Source organism: Camelus dromedarius, chromosome 4 (genome assembly GCF_036321535.1).
Source record: "Camelus dromedarius isolate mCamDro1 chromosome 4, mCamDro1.pat, whole genome shotgun sequence".
NCBI classification, from domain to species: Eukaryota; Metazoa; Chordata; class Mammalia; order Artiodactyla; family Camelidae; genus Camelus; species Camelus dromedarius.
The window spans coordinates 81,392,343-81,408,564 of NC_087439.1; the positions used below are offsets into that span (position 1 = coordinate 81,392,343).

At 34.0% G+C, this 16,222-nt stretch overlaps 1 protein-coding gene across 3 annotated transcripts in view; it reads right to left on the minus strand.

Moving 5' to 3' along the window:
* Nucleotides 1-16,222, minus strand: part of USP37 (ubiquitin specific peptidase 37) — a 77,257-nt gene that overhangs the window by 36,742 nt on the left and 24,293 nt on the right. For all 3 annotated transcript variants that reach the window (XM_010988326.3, XM_031452174.2, XM_031452173.2), the window contains 3 exons: nt 13,650-13,747; nt 12,240-12,324; nt 7,663-7,824 (listed from right to left, as the gene is read on the minus strand). In XM_010988326.3, the coding sequence (XP_010986628.1) occupies nt 7,663-7,824; nt 12,240-12,324; nt 13,650-13,747 (345 nt within the window). The remainder of the gene's footprint in view (nt 1-7,662; nt 7,825-12,239; nt 12,325-13,649; nt 13,748-16,222) is intronic.

The window sequence follows — 16,222 nt, forward strand, 5'->3', positions numbered from 1 at the left end:
TTGGAAATATTCTTAAACTTTCGGAAAAGTTGCACAAGACTAATATTCTTTCCCTAGATTCACCAGTTGTTAACACTTTTGTACTATGTGATTTATCATTTCACACCTCTCTCATTCTTTCTCTTCCTGAACCATTTGAGAGTAAGTTGCACCATACCCATTTAGCTCTAAATACTTAGGGTGTATTTCAAAGGAACATTCTCTTGTATAATCAGAGTACGGTTATGAACACTATAAAAGTTAATACTAATACTCCTACCTAGTATACTTTCTTTAATCCAATTTTATTGATTGACCCAATGTTTCTTTATAACATTTTTTCTCCTTAAGCACAAGATTCAGTCCAGGATAACATAATGCTCTTAGTTTTCATGTCTCATTAGTTTTCTTTAATCTGGAATCATTCTTCAGATTTTTCTTTCACGGCACTGACATTTGTGAAGAATGAAGCACACCCCCGCTGCCCTCACCCCCTATTTTTAATGGAATGTTCCTCATATTGGGTTTGCCATTTCCTCATGATAAGATTCAGCTCAGGCTGAAGGCCACGTAGTGATACTGTGTCCTTCCGAGGGCATCACATTCAGAAGCACATGATATCCCTGTGCTGCTTATTGGTGACGTCAAATCTGAACACCCTTAAGAACTTCCACTTCAGACTATGACAAAGTATCAGGGTCTGGAATACCCTATGACAAAAAACTGGACAACTGGACAACAGGCAGTGCAGGACTGCGATCTTTGAGAGAAGGATTTCAGCCTGGAGGCAATTTGTGAAGTGGAGACCAGGGCGTGGTACCCATATAGGCCCCGAAATCTTGCTAAGTCAAGCTGAAAGAAACTGGAGTTTGAGAGGCTCAAGTTGCTAAGGTTTCTGGGACAGAGTACCAAAAAGAAGGGAGCTGTGCAAAGGAAGAGTTACAGAAATCTGTACAGGAGTCTGCATGAGTATTTGGCTGAATAGCAACCTGTGCAAGTTTAGGGTGAAACCCCATGACACCAGGCAAGAACTTCAAGGAAAAGAATGATCACTGGGGTCTATTAGCTGAACAGCTCCCAGTGCTTATGCAGGACCTAAAATTGTGAGTTCCCATCAGTCATAGAGACCTAGATAAATTCATGGGGCATTAGCATAGACCACAGAGGGGCCTTGCTTCTGGAAAGGAATCAAATTAGCATTAGAATAAAGGCAACTTAAGATTTGACCCCAAAGAACTTAAAAACAGAAGTCTCAAAACAAACCCAATTGCAGGCAAGGATATTAAAACAGCCATTATAAATGTGCTTCATGTGATCAAGGATGTAAAGGAAAACATAAAAATACTAAGAAATGGAAAAATTAAAAAACCCCAAAATGAGATGAAAAACACAAAATTTGAAATGAAAATTTTATAGAATGAGATTAATAAACACTGAAGGAGGAAATAGTGACTCTAAAGACAAAGTAACATGAAATAGGAAAAAGAAATATCCACATATTTTATATAATATAAAACATATTTCATAACTTAAAATACATTTCTATATTTTATAAAATATAATTATACTTTATATAATATTTTAAGTATTTTAATGTATATATAAAAACAAATATATGTATCTTTTCTTATTTACCCTTCTTTCTTACACAAAAGGTAGCATACTACATATACTCCTTTAGCAATTTGGTTTTTTTACTTACCAATATATCTTTTGTTATTTTCAGGGTTTTTTTTTTTTTTTTTTTTAAATTATAGCCATACTAGTAGGTATGAAGCAGTCTCTGACTTTGGTTTTAATTTCATATACCTTCTTCATACTTTTATTACAAATTTTCTTTTTCATAGCTGCACGATTCTCCATTGCTTCTAAGAATTTGTCCATTTCATCTAGTTATCTAATTTGTTGGTGTATTCTCTTCTAATCCTTTTTATCTTGGTCAGGTTGGTAGTAATGTACTCACTTTCATTTTTTGTTTTGGTGATTTGAGTCTTCTTTCTTTTTTACCTTGCCAGTTTAGCAAAACGGTTTGTTAATTTTGTGGACTTTTTCAAAGAAACAACTTTTGGTTTTGTTTATTTTCTCTATCATTTTTCTATTCTCTATTTTCTTTGTCTCTGCTCTAATCTTTATTATTCTCTTTCTCCTGCTAGATTTGGGTTTAGTTCCCTCTTCTTTTTCTAGATCCTTAAGGTGTAAAGTTAGGGTACTGATTTGAGATCATTTTTTAAAAATCATAGCAGAATATACTTAATATAAAATTTACCAAATAACCATTAAGTGCACAGCTGGAAAGACATTAAGTACATTCATACTGTTGTGCAACTATCACCATCATCCATCTCCAGAATTTTTTTCAACTTCCCAAACTGAAACTTTGTACACATTAAACAATAATTCCCCATTCCCTTTGCCCTGGCTACCACCATTTTACTTTCTGACTCTATGAATTTGACTATAGCTGGTAACTCATATAAGCAGCATCATACTATTTGTCCTTTGGTGACTGGTTTATTTCACCTAGCATAATGTCTTCGAGGTTCATTCACACTGCAGCATCTGTCTGAATTTCTTTACTATTTAAGGCTGAACAGTATTCCATTGTATGTATATAATACATTTTGTTTATCCACTCATTGATTGGTGGACACTTAGGCTGCTTCCACCTTTTGACTATTGTGTATAATGCTGCTGTAAATATGGATGTACAAATATCTGTTTAAGTCACTGCTCTCGATTCTTTCGGATATGTACCCAAGACTTGCTGGATCATATGGTAATTCCACTCTTAATTCTCTGAAGAACTGACATACTGTTTTCCATAGCAGCTGCACATTTTACATTCCCACCAGCAATGTACAAGAATTCTAATTTCTCCACATCATCATCAACACATTTTTTAAAAAATGTAGGCATTTATTACTAGAAATTTCCCTTTTAGTACTCCTTTTCTGCATCCCATTAGCTTCGGTATGTTGTTCATCTCCTAGAATTTGATTGAGTGTATTGTTTAACTTTCACATATTTCCAGTTTTCCATCTGTTACTGATTTCTAGCTTCATTCGATTGTGGTTGCAAAAGATACTTTACACGATTTCAACTTTCAAAAATTTATTGAGACTTACTTTTGCACATGCTAAGCATGCACTCTACCAGTGAGCTATACCCTCACCCCTGAAAATATTTTTCTCTTATTAGATGTATTAGCCCATTCATGTTTCTTGATGTGGCTGACATATCTGGACAAACTCTGTCGTGCTGTGTTATAATTTTACTTATCTACTTAGTATATTTTAGAAATATTTCTTTTGGTTTTAAGAAAGGCTTTTTGTTTTAGTGGTTATATCTATATTTATACTTTTTTAATAGTGCCCTTAACCCTCATTTCTTTCTTTTTTAAATGTTTTATTATTTTTTAATGGAGGTACTGGGAATTGAACCCAGTACTCCACGCATGCTAAGCATGCACTCTACCACTGAGCTCTACCCACCCCACAATCCTTGTTTCTTGGTGGTTTTTTTTTTTTTTTTTTTTACTATCTAGTCCATCCATTTTAAAAGGTATTCTTTGACTCACACCTATTACTTATGACCCAGTCAATTAAATTATTCTACTTTCTTTCTCTCTCCTTCTATTTTCTTTTAGTTGCAATCATACTTCCTTGTCAGAACACATAATGTCTATATACCATCCTTATATATGTGTTCCCACCAGTGTTTAAGTCTTAGCTCTACAGCTGAATATATGAAATATTCACTATCTATCTTTTGTCAATGTCTCCACTACGTCTTGGCTTGATACAGCTCATACCCTGTAGAGTCCTCAGAAGGAGCGCATGTGTACAGTATTCGGAGTTCTTCCGCTTCAAAACTTATTTTTTTCTAGCCCACATACTTGTCAGCTTGGATTGGCAAAAAATCTTTGTTCATTCTTTCATCAAGTTCTTGAAAACAATGTTCTTTGGTGCCTTGCTTTGAATGACAACTTGGAGAAGTCTGGTGTCAATCTATTCCTCTCCCCCTTGTAAGCTATTTCATCTTTTGACTGAAGGCACTGAGAATTTTCCTTATCTTTATAAAGTCTTACAGTTATACTAAGATGTCTTGCTCATTCAATTTTCCAGGTCTCTAGAGAGCTCTTTGTATGTAAAAATTCAATGACTTCATTTCCAGAAAGTTTTCTTGGGTTATGGTTTTAAATACTAGTTCTGTTCCATTGTTTGGATTTTCTTCTTCAGAGATTCTAGTTATATGGAATATGGGATCTTCCTTGCCTGTTTTTCAATTCAACCACTCTCTCTGACCATTCACACTTCTTTCTTTATCTCATTTTCCTATCTTGGTTGTTTTTTCAAAGCCCCTTATTAAATTTTCATTTGAATTTATTTCCCCTTTGGGAACTTTAATTTAGACTTAATTTTTGATATGATGTTGTCTTTTTCCTCTCTAGCATTTTTGAGTTCAAGCGACTGTCATTTCTTCACTTATCCATTTTGATTTTTAGTTTGAATGCCTGATTCATGGTGCTTTTTACAAGTCTTTAAATGCTTTTCATATCTTCAAATACTTAATTCAGTTTTAAGTGTTATATTAACAGTTTTCTTATAGTTCATGTTGGTTTTGGTGGCAGAATTTTTATTAGCCTAAATATTTTGATTCATGTTTTCTTTTCTTCTAGTTTTTATGGAAGTGTCCTGCTTTTTAACATTCCTACTCAATTTGTGGGTAGGGTTCTTAAGCACACCATCTTCTTTTAGCTTAATAAAGTGCAGTTTCTTTAATGGGTGGTGATGGTAGGAGAGAAGAGGGGTTGGCATGTCTTGTTACCTTTTATTTCGGCACAATCCTTAATTTTCCTCTCATTTCTTTCTTTTGCTTCTAAGCCAAGTCTCTAGACTTGGCTGATTCTTTCCCCTACAAGTAATGATTCTTTGAGACTGTTACTTCAGATACCACTTACTTTCAAGCCCCTTGCCTTGATCAGTGCTGCAAACTACTAAGATCCAGACTTACATTTAGTATTTTGATACTTAGTATTTACTAAGTATTTGAATTTCTCTTTCTGAGTGATTTTTTTTTTCTGTACTTCATCTTAGTCTTATATTCCTATATTCTTTTTTCATGGAATCTCTTAAGCCTCCTGTTCCTGACTCTCAGCACCCACAGGCTTAAAGAAGTCAGAAACAGGCATGCTGCTAGAATCTGGTTTGCTCCTCTACTTAGAAAGTAGTTTAAAGGGGATGGTATTCTTTGTATCCTAGAATACAACTTATATGTGCTTTTCTTTTCACTTCTCATTCATTTTATGTTTTTGGAGGGACCTGTGAGGAACACTGAATTAGGTAGCCTCCATCATCCTCTAGCCCTGGCAGTTTCCTACTCAGTATTTTTGTTTGTTTATTTTTAAAGGAGTCCTTAGTCCTGAGTTCTTGGTCCACTTAAAATAATACATTCTAATTCCTGTAAGAAGTCTGAAAAAAGGAAAGCTGCATTTCTAGGGATGGGGACAGACACTATACAGAAATTAAAGAAACACTGGAGGTAGACAGGGAGCCAGGAGCACCAAGGGTGGGTAACTCATAAGGATGTCAAAGGACTCGAAAGGAGATGAATGACACAGAACAAAAGTAGACTACAAAATACACAACAGGAAGCACCAAGAAAGTGAAACAAGTAAGGTTAAGTTAGACAGAAATAAGAGCTGGATGACAAATGGCTATAAAATAGGATAGACTAACATAAGAATGCTGACTGGTAAGGAAGCAGCAAGATAATTTCAGACAGAACAATTAGAATGAAAAACAAAGGAAATTAAGAATTAAACTGAAAGGTAAACATTTAAGAAGACAGAACAGGAAAGAAGAGGCTCAGCAAAAATAGGTAAGCAGAGAAGAAAGTTATATGTTTTCACTACAAATTTTCTGTTGTTTCCTGCTGAAACCTGAAGCTGAAGCATATAAACTATTATGGATAAGCCAAATTGGCAGACATGACTCACTCAAGTAAAAAGGTATCTAAAAGCCAGTATAAAAACAGTAATTTAGCGGGGTGAGGGATATAGCTCAGTAGCAGAGTGTGTGCTTGGCATGCATGAGGTCCTAGGTTCAATTCCTGGTGCCTCCATTAAGGGAGGTTAAAAACCCAACCCAACCCAACCCAATCCAACCCCAGTAATTTAAGTAAGATTAAAAACAAGCAAGCTGGGAGGTTTGGGGAGAGCAGTTTGGTAAGAGTAATCAAAAATTTCAAAGTGTCTTCCTTAATCTTAACAATTCTACTTTCAGGAATTTATCCCATAGAAAAGTTTAAATAAAGATTAAAAATATATATAAATATTGATTCTAGCCTGGACTGTAATTGAAAAAAAGGGAAATCTAAACGCATACTAGCATGGCTAAAGGTTATGTACTAATATATGAGGCTGCCCATAATTAATGTGGGATGGAAAGAATTAGGGAGCAGACAAGTAACATGGCATAGTGATTAAGAAGGCAAGTGGACGTGGCAATAATATGCAATGTGCAAAAATACTGAATCACTATGTGGTACACCAGTACCAACAATGTTGTAGGTCAATTATACTTCAAAAACAAACTCAAAGAAAGAGATCAGATCTGTGGTTATCAGAAGCAGAGAGTAGGGGGAGGGGAAATTGGATGAGTGTGGTCAAAAGGTACAAACTTCCAGTTATAAGATAAATAAATACTAGGGCTATAAATGTACAACATAATTAATAATTAACACCGCCCTATGTTATATATGAAAGTTGTTAAGAGAGTAAATCCTAAGAGTTCATATCATAAGGAACAAATATTTTTTTCTTTTTCTTTTATTTTGTATCTACATCAGATGATGGATATTCACTAAACTTACTGTGGTAATTATTTCATAATATATTTAAGTCAAATCATTATGCTGTACAATTTAAGCTTATACAGTACATTAAGTCAATTATATCTCAATAAAATTTGAAGAAAAAAATACAAGTGGAGTCCAACTGCCTAGATTTACTATTGCTGTACTACTGACTATAACACCTTGAGCAAGTTAACTAACTTCTCTAAGCCTTAGTTACTTCATCTTTATAAAAGCAGATTTTTAATACACCTAGTTTATAGAACTGTTGAAAGGATTTAAAGAAAAAATTTCATTTAAACTCTTAAGCTCAGTTTCTGGCATATAAACATTTTAGGTAAGACTGCTATAATTATTTCAGTCATTATACCATAATCTCATTTTTGTGTGTTTAATAAAACTATAAGCATAAAGGGGCTGGGGAGGATATAAATAATACTTACTGCTAAAGTATCTCAGGAGATGGATGAAGCATATGGGATTGAAGAATACGCATTTTCCACTTTATGATGAATGTTTTATATATATATATATTATTTATATATATATATATATAAAATATATATGTATATTTCCTCAAAGTTCAAAAATTTATATATATATATAAATGTATATATTTATATATATATATAAAATAATATATATATATTTCCTCAAAGTTCAAAAATTAGAGACCAGATAACATACTTAACAGTATTTACGGATGCGAGTAAATATTTGAGAACTATAATTAATATGACTCCTTTTATCCTTTTTTAAATACCAGGTAAAGCACACTTTAGTTGAATCATTTTATAAAAACAAAGCAAAATAAAAGAATTTACCTACCCCTGCAGTTGTTGCTGTTGGTGAGAGGAAAGGGGCACTCTTGGTTTGTTCCAGCCAGTGTAATCCTGGTTACACCTCAGTTTTTTAACAGAAAGAGGAGCTGGCTGAGGAAGAAATCCCAAACTTCTTTTGGCAGAGGGAGTTTGGCTTGAAATATTAGTCCTATAAAAAAGAGTAAATAATGAAAAAGCAAAACAATTTTGAATACTACCTTTTCCCCTAGTAGATTCAGAGAAGTCAATGCCTAGGAAAAAAAAAAATAACCTAAATTTGAGGAAATATCAATGATGATGATCACTTGGGGAAAAATTTCACAAATGTAAATTATCAAATCTGTTAATAGAGCTGAAGAGACATATAATACTGCACCCTACTTAACATCCAACCAAAATAATCCATGTTCATGGTTTGAGAAAAATGGCTTTTCATTCACTTTTATCCACTTAATGGCTACCATACATTAGTTTACCTAGTCTTGAAATCATTTAGGCAGTGAATTTTTTCCACTATTACAAATAATGACACAACAAATATTTTTGCCCAAACTCCTTAAGAACTTAGTCTAACTTATATGCTTAGCAGTGAAAATGTTAGAAGCATTTTTCAATTTTCATTTTAAATTTTTCTGGATAGTGTAACTGTTTTCCAAAAAGGCTATACCAATTTAAATTTCCACCAACAGTGGATTTCCATTCTTCACATGGTCTCCATTACATTATTATCACTCTGATGAGTGAAACATGATCTCATCATTCTTTTAGTTTGCATTTTCCTGATTATTACCAAAGATGAACAATCTTTTCTTCATGGTTTCAAGTTTTGTGTCTTGTTTAAGAACCACCCTGTAATGTAAGATCAGAGAAATGTTTTCCTGTATTTTCTACTAAATGATTAAAATTTGTTTTCCCTCTTATTCAGGTCTTTAATCTGCTTGGATGTTTACTTTTTTGTATCCTATAAAGCTGAAATATGATTTACTTTTTTATAAGGAAAAGTCAATTATCCCCAATGGCTTATTGTCTGGCTAGGCTATCTGTTAGCCACTATTTGGTTTTCTACTTTTAAAAAAACTGTGAAATAGAACACAGAAAAGTGTATAAAAATCAAATGTGTAAAACATGGTGCAGGATGTCAATAGTGAGGGAAGCTATGTGCGTGAGGGAGGATGGGAGTAGTAGGCACTCTTTGCATTTTCTGCTCAATTTTGCTGTGAACCTAAAACACTCTAAAAAGTAAAGTTTATTAAGTAAAAATCAAGTGTGGAGCTTAACAAATTTTTATAAAGTAAGCATATAAGTAACAATGTCAAAAACCTACAAGTGCCCCTGCCCAATCACAACCCTGTTTCTCTACTCTAAAAATTATTAGCTTTCTATCAGTTTTATTCCTTACTATGTACTCCTAAACACTGTAGTTTGGACAATGCAAGATTTATCTGTTTTCATTCTTTTGCTTCCAACCTTTATCTTTGTATTTTAGTTGTCTCTCTTTTAAATAGCATATAGATCTTTATTCTTCCTTTAAAATCCAGTCTCTCTCTTTAACTGGAATATTTAATATATTTATATTTAATGTCATTACTGATTTGGGTTAATAACTTTTAATATCCTTGTCTACTAATTCTATCATCTGTGATGTTTCTGAGTCAGTATTTCTGATTAATTTTTCTCTTCCTTATGAGATGTACTGCCCTGTTTGTTTGTATGTCTAATAATGTTTTCTTGGGTGCCAGACATTGTGAATTTTATCTTGTGGGGTGCTAAGTATTTTTGATTTCTATAAACATTCTCAAATTTTGTTCTGGGATGTAGTCAGGTTACCTGGAAACAGTTTGATCTTTTGGGGTCTTGCTTTTAAGGTTTGTTATATTGGACCAGAGCAGCAATTCATCAAGGGATAGTTTTTCCTTACTAGTAAGGCAAGACCTTTCTTATCATTCAAATTGCTGCATAGAAAAAGGAACTATGCCTGGCTTTATGTGAACTCCAAGCATTATTTCCTTAGATCCTTCTAGATGGTTCTCCTCCTGGCCTTGACCAGTTCCCTTACCTGCATATGCTGATCAGCACTCAGATGAAGCTCAAGGGGGACCCTCTGCAGATCTCTGCAATTCTTTCTCTGTGCAGCTTTCCCCTCTGGTACTCTGCTCTGTGAATTCTAGCCACAGTGGCTTCCCCAGACTCCTAGCTCCACTTCCTCAACTCAGGAGGAGCACAGGGCTGGCTCTGCCTGGTTCCTCCTCCTTGTGTGGCAGCCTAGAAACTCTCACTTTTAAGAAGCAAGGTGAGGCAGTCATAAGGCTAATTTTATTTGTTTGCCATCTCTCAGGGATCACCGTTCTTCACTGCCTCATGTCCAACATCTTGAGATTCACTGTTTAAGATACTTTGTCCAGGCTATTAGCTGTTTCATGAAGGAGGGTAATCTGGTCCCTGTTACTCCATCTTGGCCAAAAGTTGAAAAGTCATCTTAACTTTTTAAAATGTCTAAGTTAACTATGGCCTCCTCTCAAACAAACAAAAAAAGGAACTTAAAATGTTTTAATTTCCCTGTACACTTCTCCACTCCTGTATTTCTTCTTATTGTCTAACATTTTATTAATTTTTTTTGCTCATTGATTTTTCTTTCTTCTACTCCTTCCTTTGCTCAGTTTTCTTCTTGCTGAATAAGTTGTCTTTATATATCTAAAAACAACATTATTTGTCTGCATTTTTTAATTAAAATTTAACTGTATACAGAATTCTTTGATGGTATTACTCCATTGTCTTCTGTCCTACTGTTACTAAAGATCAGTCTATTTTCCTTTTATAGATGATATTTTTCTTTCTCATAGCTTTTAAAATTTCTTTACCCATCACCTTCTACAATGTGGTTTAAAAAATATACATATATATATATACACACATATATACATATAAATATACATATATATAATTTGCTGTTTGGCATTTGTTGAAGCTTTTCAATGTGTGGACTTCCTTCATTTTCATCCATTATTCCTTTGATAAATTCCTTACCTTTATTCTCCTTAGTCCTTTTTTCCAAAATGCTATTAAGACACGGAGGATGGCCCATCATATGTCTCTTATTTTCATTTACCTTTACCATCTCCTCTCTGTCCTATACCCTATGATCATGCTATTCCTGACTTCTGGTATCAGTCTGGCCTCAGTCTGGACCTCTAATCTGCAGAAGATTTTATGTTAGGGGTTCAGAATTCTTGCCCTTATGCAGGGTAACACTAAAGCAGATGCCAATCATTGTAATTCACATTTTGAGGTATTTGATTTCTGCTCAGGGAGCATCAGGCAAGCAGCATATTTATGGTTTCAAACTCAGGTACTTATACAGAAGAAGTATTTTTGCCTTACTAGCACAGAGAGCAGTTCAAGATACCCAGCTTCATATAACTTCATGTAAGAAACCAAGGTTTGGTCTGGGGTCATGTTTGGTTCCCTATCTCATGTTGGTTTTAAAGACCCACCCCTAAATATTTGACTCCAGTCTGTATTTCACGTGTGCTCTGTGGCTTCAGCCTTTACTCAATATTCGTTTTCTCATCAATCTGGAAAATTTCACTCTTTGAGTGCAGCTTTACATTTAAAATTTTTTTTACTTGCTTAATCATTCCTATGTGCACTGAGTATCTTCATTCTATTATTCTGAGAAGAAATTTGTATTGTATTTAATAAATCATTGTAAACCAAACGCAGTTTTTTTTAAACTTAGATTCCCTTAAGATTCTTCTAATAAGTAGAAATATGTCAAGATTTCTCTCTCTTAAATTCAAATATCAAGGTTACCACTGCAGTCATAAAGTGCTAGACAGATACCACCCAAGGCTGAATATACCTAAATATACAATATCAAATTCTTTATTTCACTTTATTCATTTTACACAAATTATCAAAGATGTTTTTACCACTTTGAATTAAATTCCAGTAAAAAACGAAATATGACTTAATGTTATTATAAAGCATATCTATTATACACCATTACCTTCACTTTTTACATTGCCCTTCTGTGCAGCATTCCATGATCATGCCCAGCAGTTGTCTTACATATTTAGAGTCAATAAACCTCAAAAAATTCAATCTGAAGTTATCTCTAGAATCAGAAATTAAATTTCTGACTAGCCTTTTCTAGTAAAACATACTCACTAATGTGAAACTTCTGCTTTTTAAAGAAAATGCCTTTTGGTAGGTGGTTTAACAAATACACAGGCAACAAAGACAATTTTAAAATGCCCCAAAGGAGAGACCTCATTATGTTCATCACTTAGGATGACGGAAAATACACTTATCTAGAATCTGATCACACTGCCAGACACAACCTGTGGCCTCAGTACAAACCTTCCTGGACATCAGTTTACTCATGTGTTGGAAAACGTAAAAAAGAAGAATGTGAACTAAAACATTTCTAGAATACTTTCTAACTAAAATGTCATTTCTCATCTATTTTCTTATTTTAAAATCTCTAGAATCTTTTAGAGCATTATGCACAGCCCAGCCCATCATTTAATATTCTGAAGAAGAGAGCTCTTCAAGTTCTTCACAAGGCATATAACCAATGCATACCTGTCTAGGTTAGTGTTGCCAGGGGAGTAGTCCTTGGACGCAGCTCTGCTACCATAAAAAGATGATGATTGCAAAGGTAAAAGCCCTAAAACATGAACAAACACAAGAAAAATTTAATTCTTAAATCAACCATTCAAGTTCATTTAATAATAAAATTAAGTATTGGGCTTGTTTATATTTAACTCTTTTTTTCTCCCTTTCTGTTCATCAAATTAATACATGTATATACATGTTAAAAGAGCAAACACTGTGGAAGAGGTTATAAGCAGCAAAGAATACTCTCCCACCCCGAAGTTCCACAAATTTTGCTTCTAATTTCTAATCAATTTTTGAAAACTTAGTCTTTCTGATTTCCTTCATAACACTAAATAATGTTTTTACAATTTATTGATTTATTAATTTTAAACAGTATCAGCTGGCTCATTCTTACAAAAAATTAGAAATAAATTCTCATTTACATCATCCTACTCTTGTTCTCCTCTCTTCAATTATTTTAGTTGTGTTTAGTTTTACTGATTAACTTTGCAACTTGAACACACTTAAACCTTCTACATTCTGTTCCTTGAACCTTATCACTTGACTACTTACTACCTTCTCTCAATCCTCCTCTTTCACGTCAAGTTTTATAAGATGTATCTTAATTTCAACATTATTAAGGTTACTATATCTTTAAGTATTATTTTCTGATACAGGTTGATTATAAAAGCTGAAAATCAGTAAGTTCACATAATGTATTATTATTTCAGAGGTAAGAATTGTATTAGAGGTACTTCTTTCAGGAGGAGTCCAATGTTACAATGTTACACTAAAGAGACCATTCCTAGAATCCTGATCAAATAAATTCTCTTAAACTCTCAACTTATCAAAATAATGCCATATTTAGCTTGCTTCAATTTAATTTCAAGTTGAACACAGTATTCAAATCAATACCAGGTATCTGAATCTCTAAGGAGTTCAGAGGATCAGACAGATATATTAAGTGTAAGAAAATACTAACAAAAATTCACGGGCAGTCTAACTTCTAGGTTTTATAAAAACAAGGTGAGCTTTAACAATTGCTTTAGACAATAATTCCAAGATCTTATAAAACTTCTAATAAGTAACAACACTGATGAACTTTAATTTCAACCACTTTAACTCTGTGGATTCACGCTATGGTTCAGGATGTTTTGACAAATGAAAGAGCTAGGCAGCCAAACAGGAGAAAAGGTAAAGCTTAGATTCCTTGTAAGTAAAATGAAAATTCCTTTATATTTCTAATACTTTCATAAATTGGTACCCAATAACTAGTACTGAATTATAAAGTATGAATAATGTAGAGAAATATGCCCCAGTTTAGGTTCCTATTTCTAGTCTACTTCAATATATCATATAATAAATGAATATCTTATACAAAGACCAAATACTTACCTGATGTCCTATTCTCTTCTGACTGTTTCAAACTCAGCTGCTTCTCTCTACTGCTGGTTAAATACTTTCTTGAGGGATCTGTCATAGCTTTGTTGTTCCTACAGTTAAGAATTTAATTAAATACATGTGTATAAAGATATAACTCTTAATTTTAAATAATTGTCATTAAAATTCTTACATTTCAACTGCCAAATTTCATTGATTTACTTGGAAGTTAGGCTACAAGGTGTTAAAGCCTCAAGAGGTCAGTGACAAGCAAATGAGGATCATAAAAATAAGCTTTCATTACCAAGTCAAAAGCCAATCCAATCCATAATCCTGATAATTACATAAAAAATGAAGGAGTATTTTCTTTATACAGAAGTCAAACCAGAGACAGCAAAATTATATAGCTTTTCTTAGCCAAAAGCAAGACCAGATGAAATGATTCAGCTACTAAGACCAAATGAATTAAGAAGTATTCAAAACTTGATACTGAAAAGCTTTAAAAAGTAAAACAAAACCCAGAAAGTTCCTATAATCTATATAATTTGAAGTACTATTTACTATTTACATTATTTCAATTCATAGTTATTAAGTTCATGAACACAAAATTTTAAGTTAAAATTTCTCTTTTCTTTCTTTCTTTTTTTTAATGAGGAGGAGGTAATTAGGTTTATTTGTTTATTTCTATTTGGAGGAGGTACTGGGGATTGAACCCAGGACCTTGAGCGTGCAAAGCATGCGCTCTACCACTTGAGCTATACCCTTCTCCCAATTTAAAATTTCTTAAGTGGCATTTCCCCCCTCTATTATTCCCAAATACCTGGACCTATATTAAGTAGAGTCAGTCCATTCAAAAAAATGCTCACACTTTAATTAAAAGTGCTAATTTTAGGAGAACCATCATGAATAAAGCCTGTAAGTAGAAACGAAGATGCTCCACTCAGATTCCCTCTGACCTCATTTTTTGTGTCCTCCCTTCCATACCAATTTAAGTATGTTTTTGATAGCCAGTATCTAGGATTTTCCTTCACAGGACTATCCTCATACTGCTAGAGATACTTTGCCCACACTCTAAGAGTCACAAGTAAGGTCAGGTGCTAGAGTGCAGGAGCCCAACTTCCTTGCCTTGGATTAGAACAGTTTTAAGGTGAAATTTATATAACAGATTTTTCACTCAGGGATTAGGATGAAGCCTAATTTCTGCAATTTTTTGGGTTAGAGACCAGGTTTTTGCCTGAAATCACACTCATTCTTCATTTTCTGCACTTCAGCATCTAGCTTTACCCACATGCTTTTCGGTATCCCCTGGGAATAACTCCTAAATAAATCACTTGCACGCTAATCTCCATTTGAGGGTTTGTTTCTAGAAAGCTTAATCTACAACAACTGGTACTAAAAGTGGGCCTAAGAAGCACACTCTAAGGACAGGATTCTGGAATTGGATCACTTGTTTGGCAATGACAACAGAAATTCCATTGCTAGTGGTAATATCTCCAGTATCCTAGAGTGTTACAACACTGAGATTTTTTTTCATCTGTAGTGAGCTAGGATGGGATAAAGCAGAAGAGTATATGGCTCATGCAGTATTTCTAGCATTTGAGAAATACAGTAGACTGCACAATGGCTCTTGTTGGGGGTTACAGAAATGTTCTAAAGCTGGATTATGGTGATGGCTGCACAATTCAACAAATTTACCAAAAATTACAGAATTATACATTTATACATTGTGCATTGAAAACAGGTGAATTTTATGGTATGTAAACTATATTTCAATAAAACTGTTTTAAAAATATTCCAAACTATTCCCTTCCTTCTACCCAAGCTTCCTATCAAGAAATGAAATCCATTTCCCAACCCTTAAAGGAGCTGGCCTTGTGATTTCCTTTCCCCAAAAGAATGTAACAGACATAACAGTATGTAAGCCTTGATCCTAAGGCTAAAGGCACCTTGCAAATTTTCACTCACTTTCTTGGAACTCTGCCACTGCTATGTGAATAATTCCAGGTTAACCCGCCAGGTGACTAAAAAACATGGCCGATCACCCTCATCACCCTAACCACTAGCCAGGCTATGGCTAGTCATACAAGTAAGATACCGTGGACCAGCCAACTGCTGGCCAACCTACCAATTGACCATGGGTGCATGAGAAAATCAAAGAATCCAGCCACAACTGGCCAAGCCTAGCCCAGATAAGCAGAACCACTCAAGTGACCACTGACTCATAAGTAATAATGGTTATTATTTTAAGTATATTGTTATATAGCAATAGATAACTGATACAGTGATATGGGTTAAATAATAATAATAAAGACTATGAGTCATCAAGGGAACTATGCAACCAGAGCAAGCCATCATGAGCTAGGAGCTATCATACCCATGAAGTTGTAAGATCAGGAAGTTACAGCAGTAATCCATCATAAAATAGAAGTGGTATAGCCAAATAAAAAGCAACAAATAATAAGAGCAGACCTTAAGAGTATTCCCTGTGACCAGTTGAAAGAAGAGGAAAAAACCTGGACCTGATTCATGGATGGATCATCTTGGTACATTGGTACAAGCTGAAAATGTACTGTTGCTGCACTGTAGCC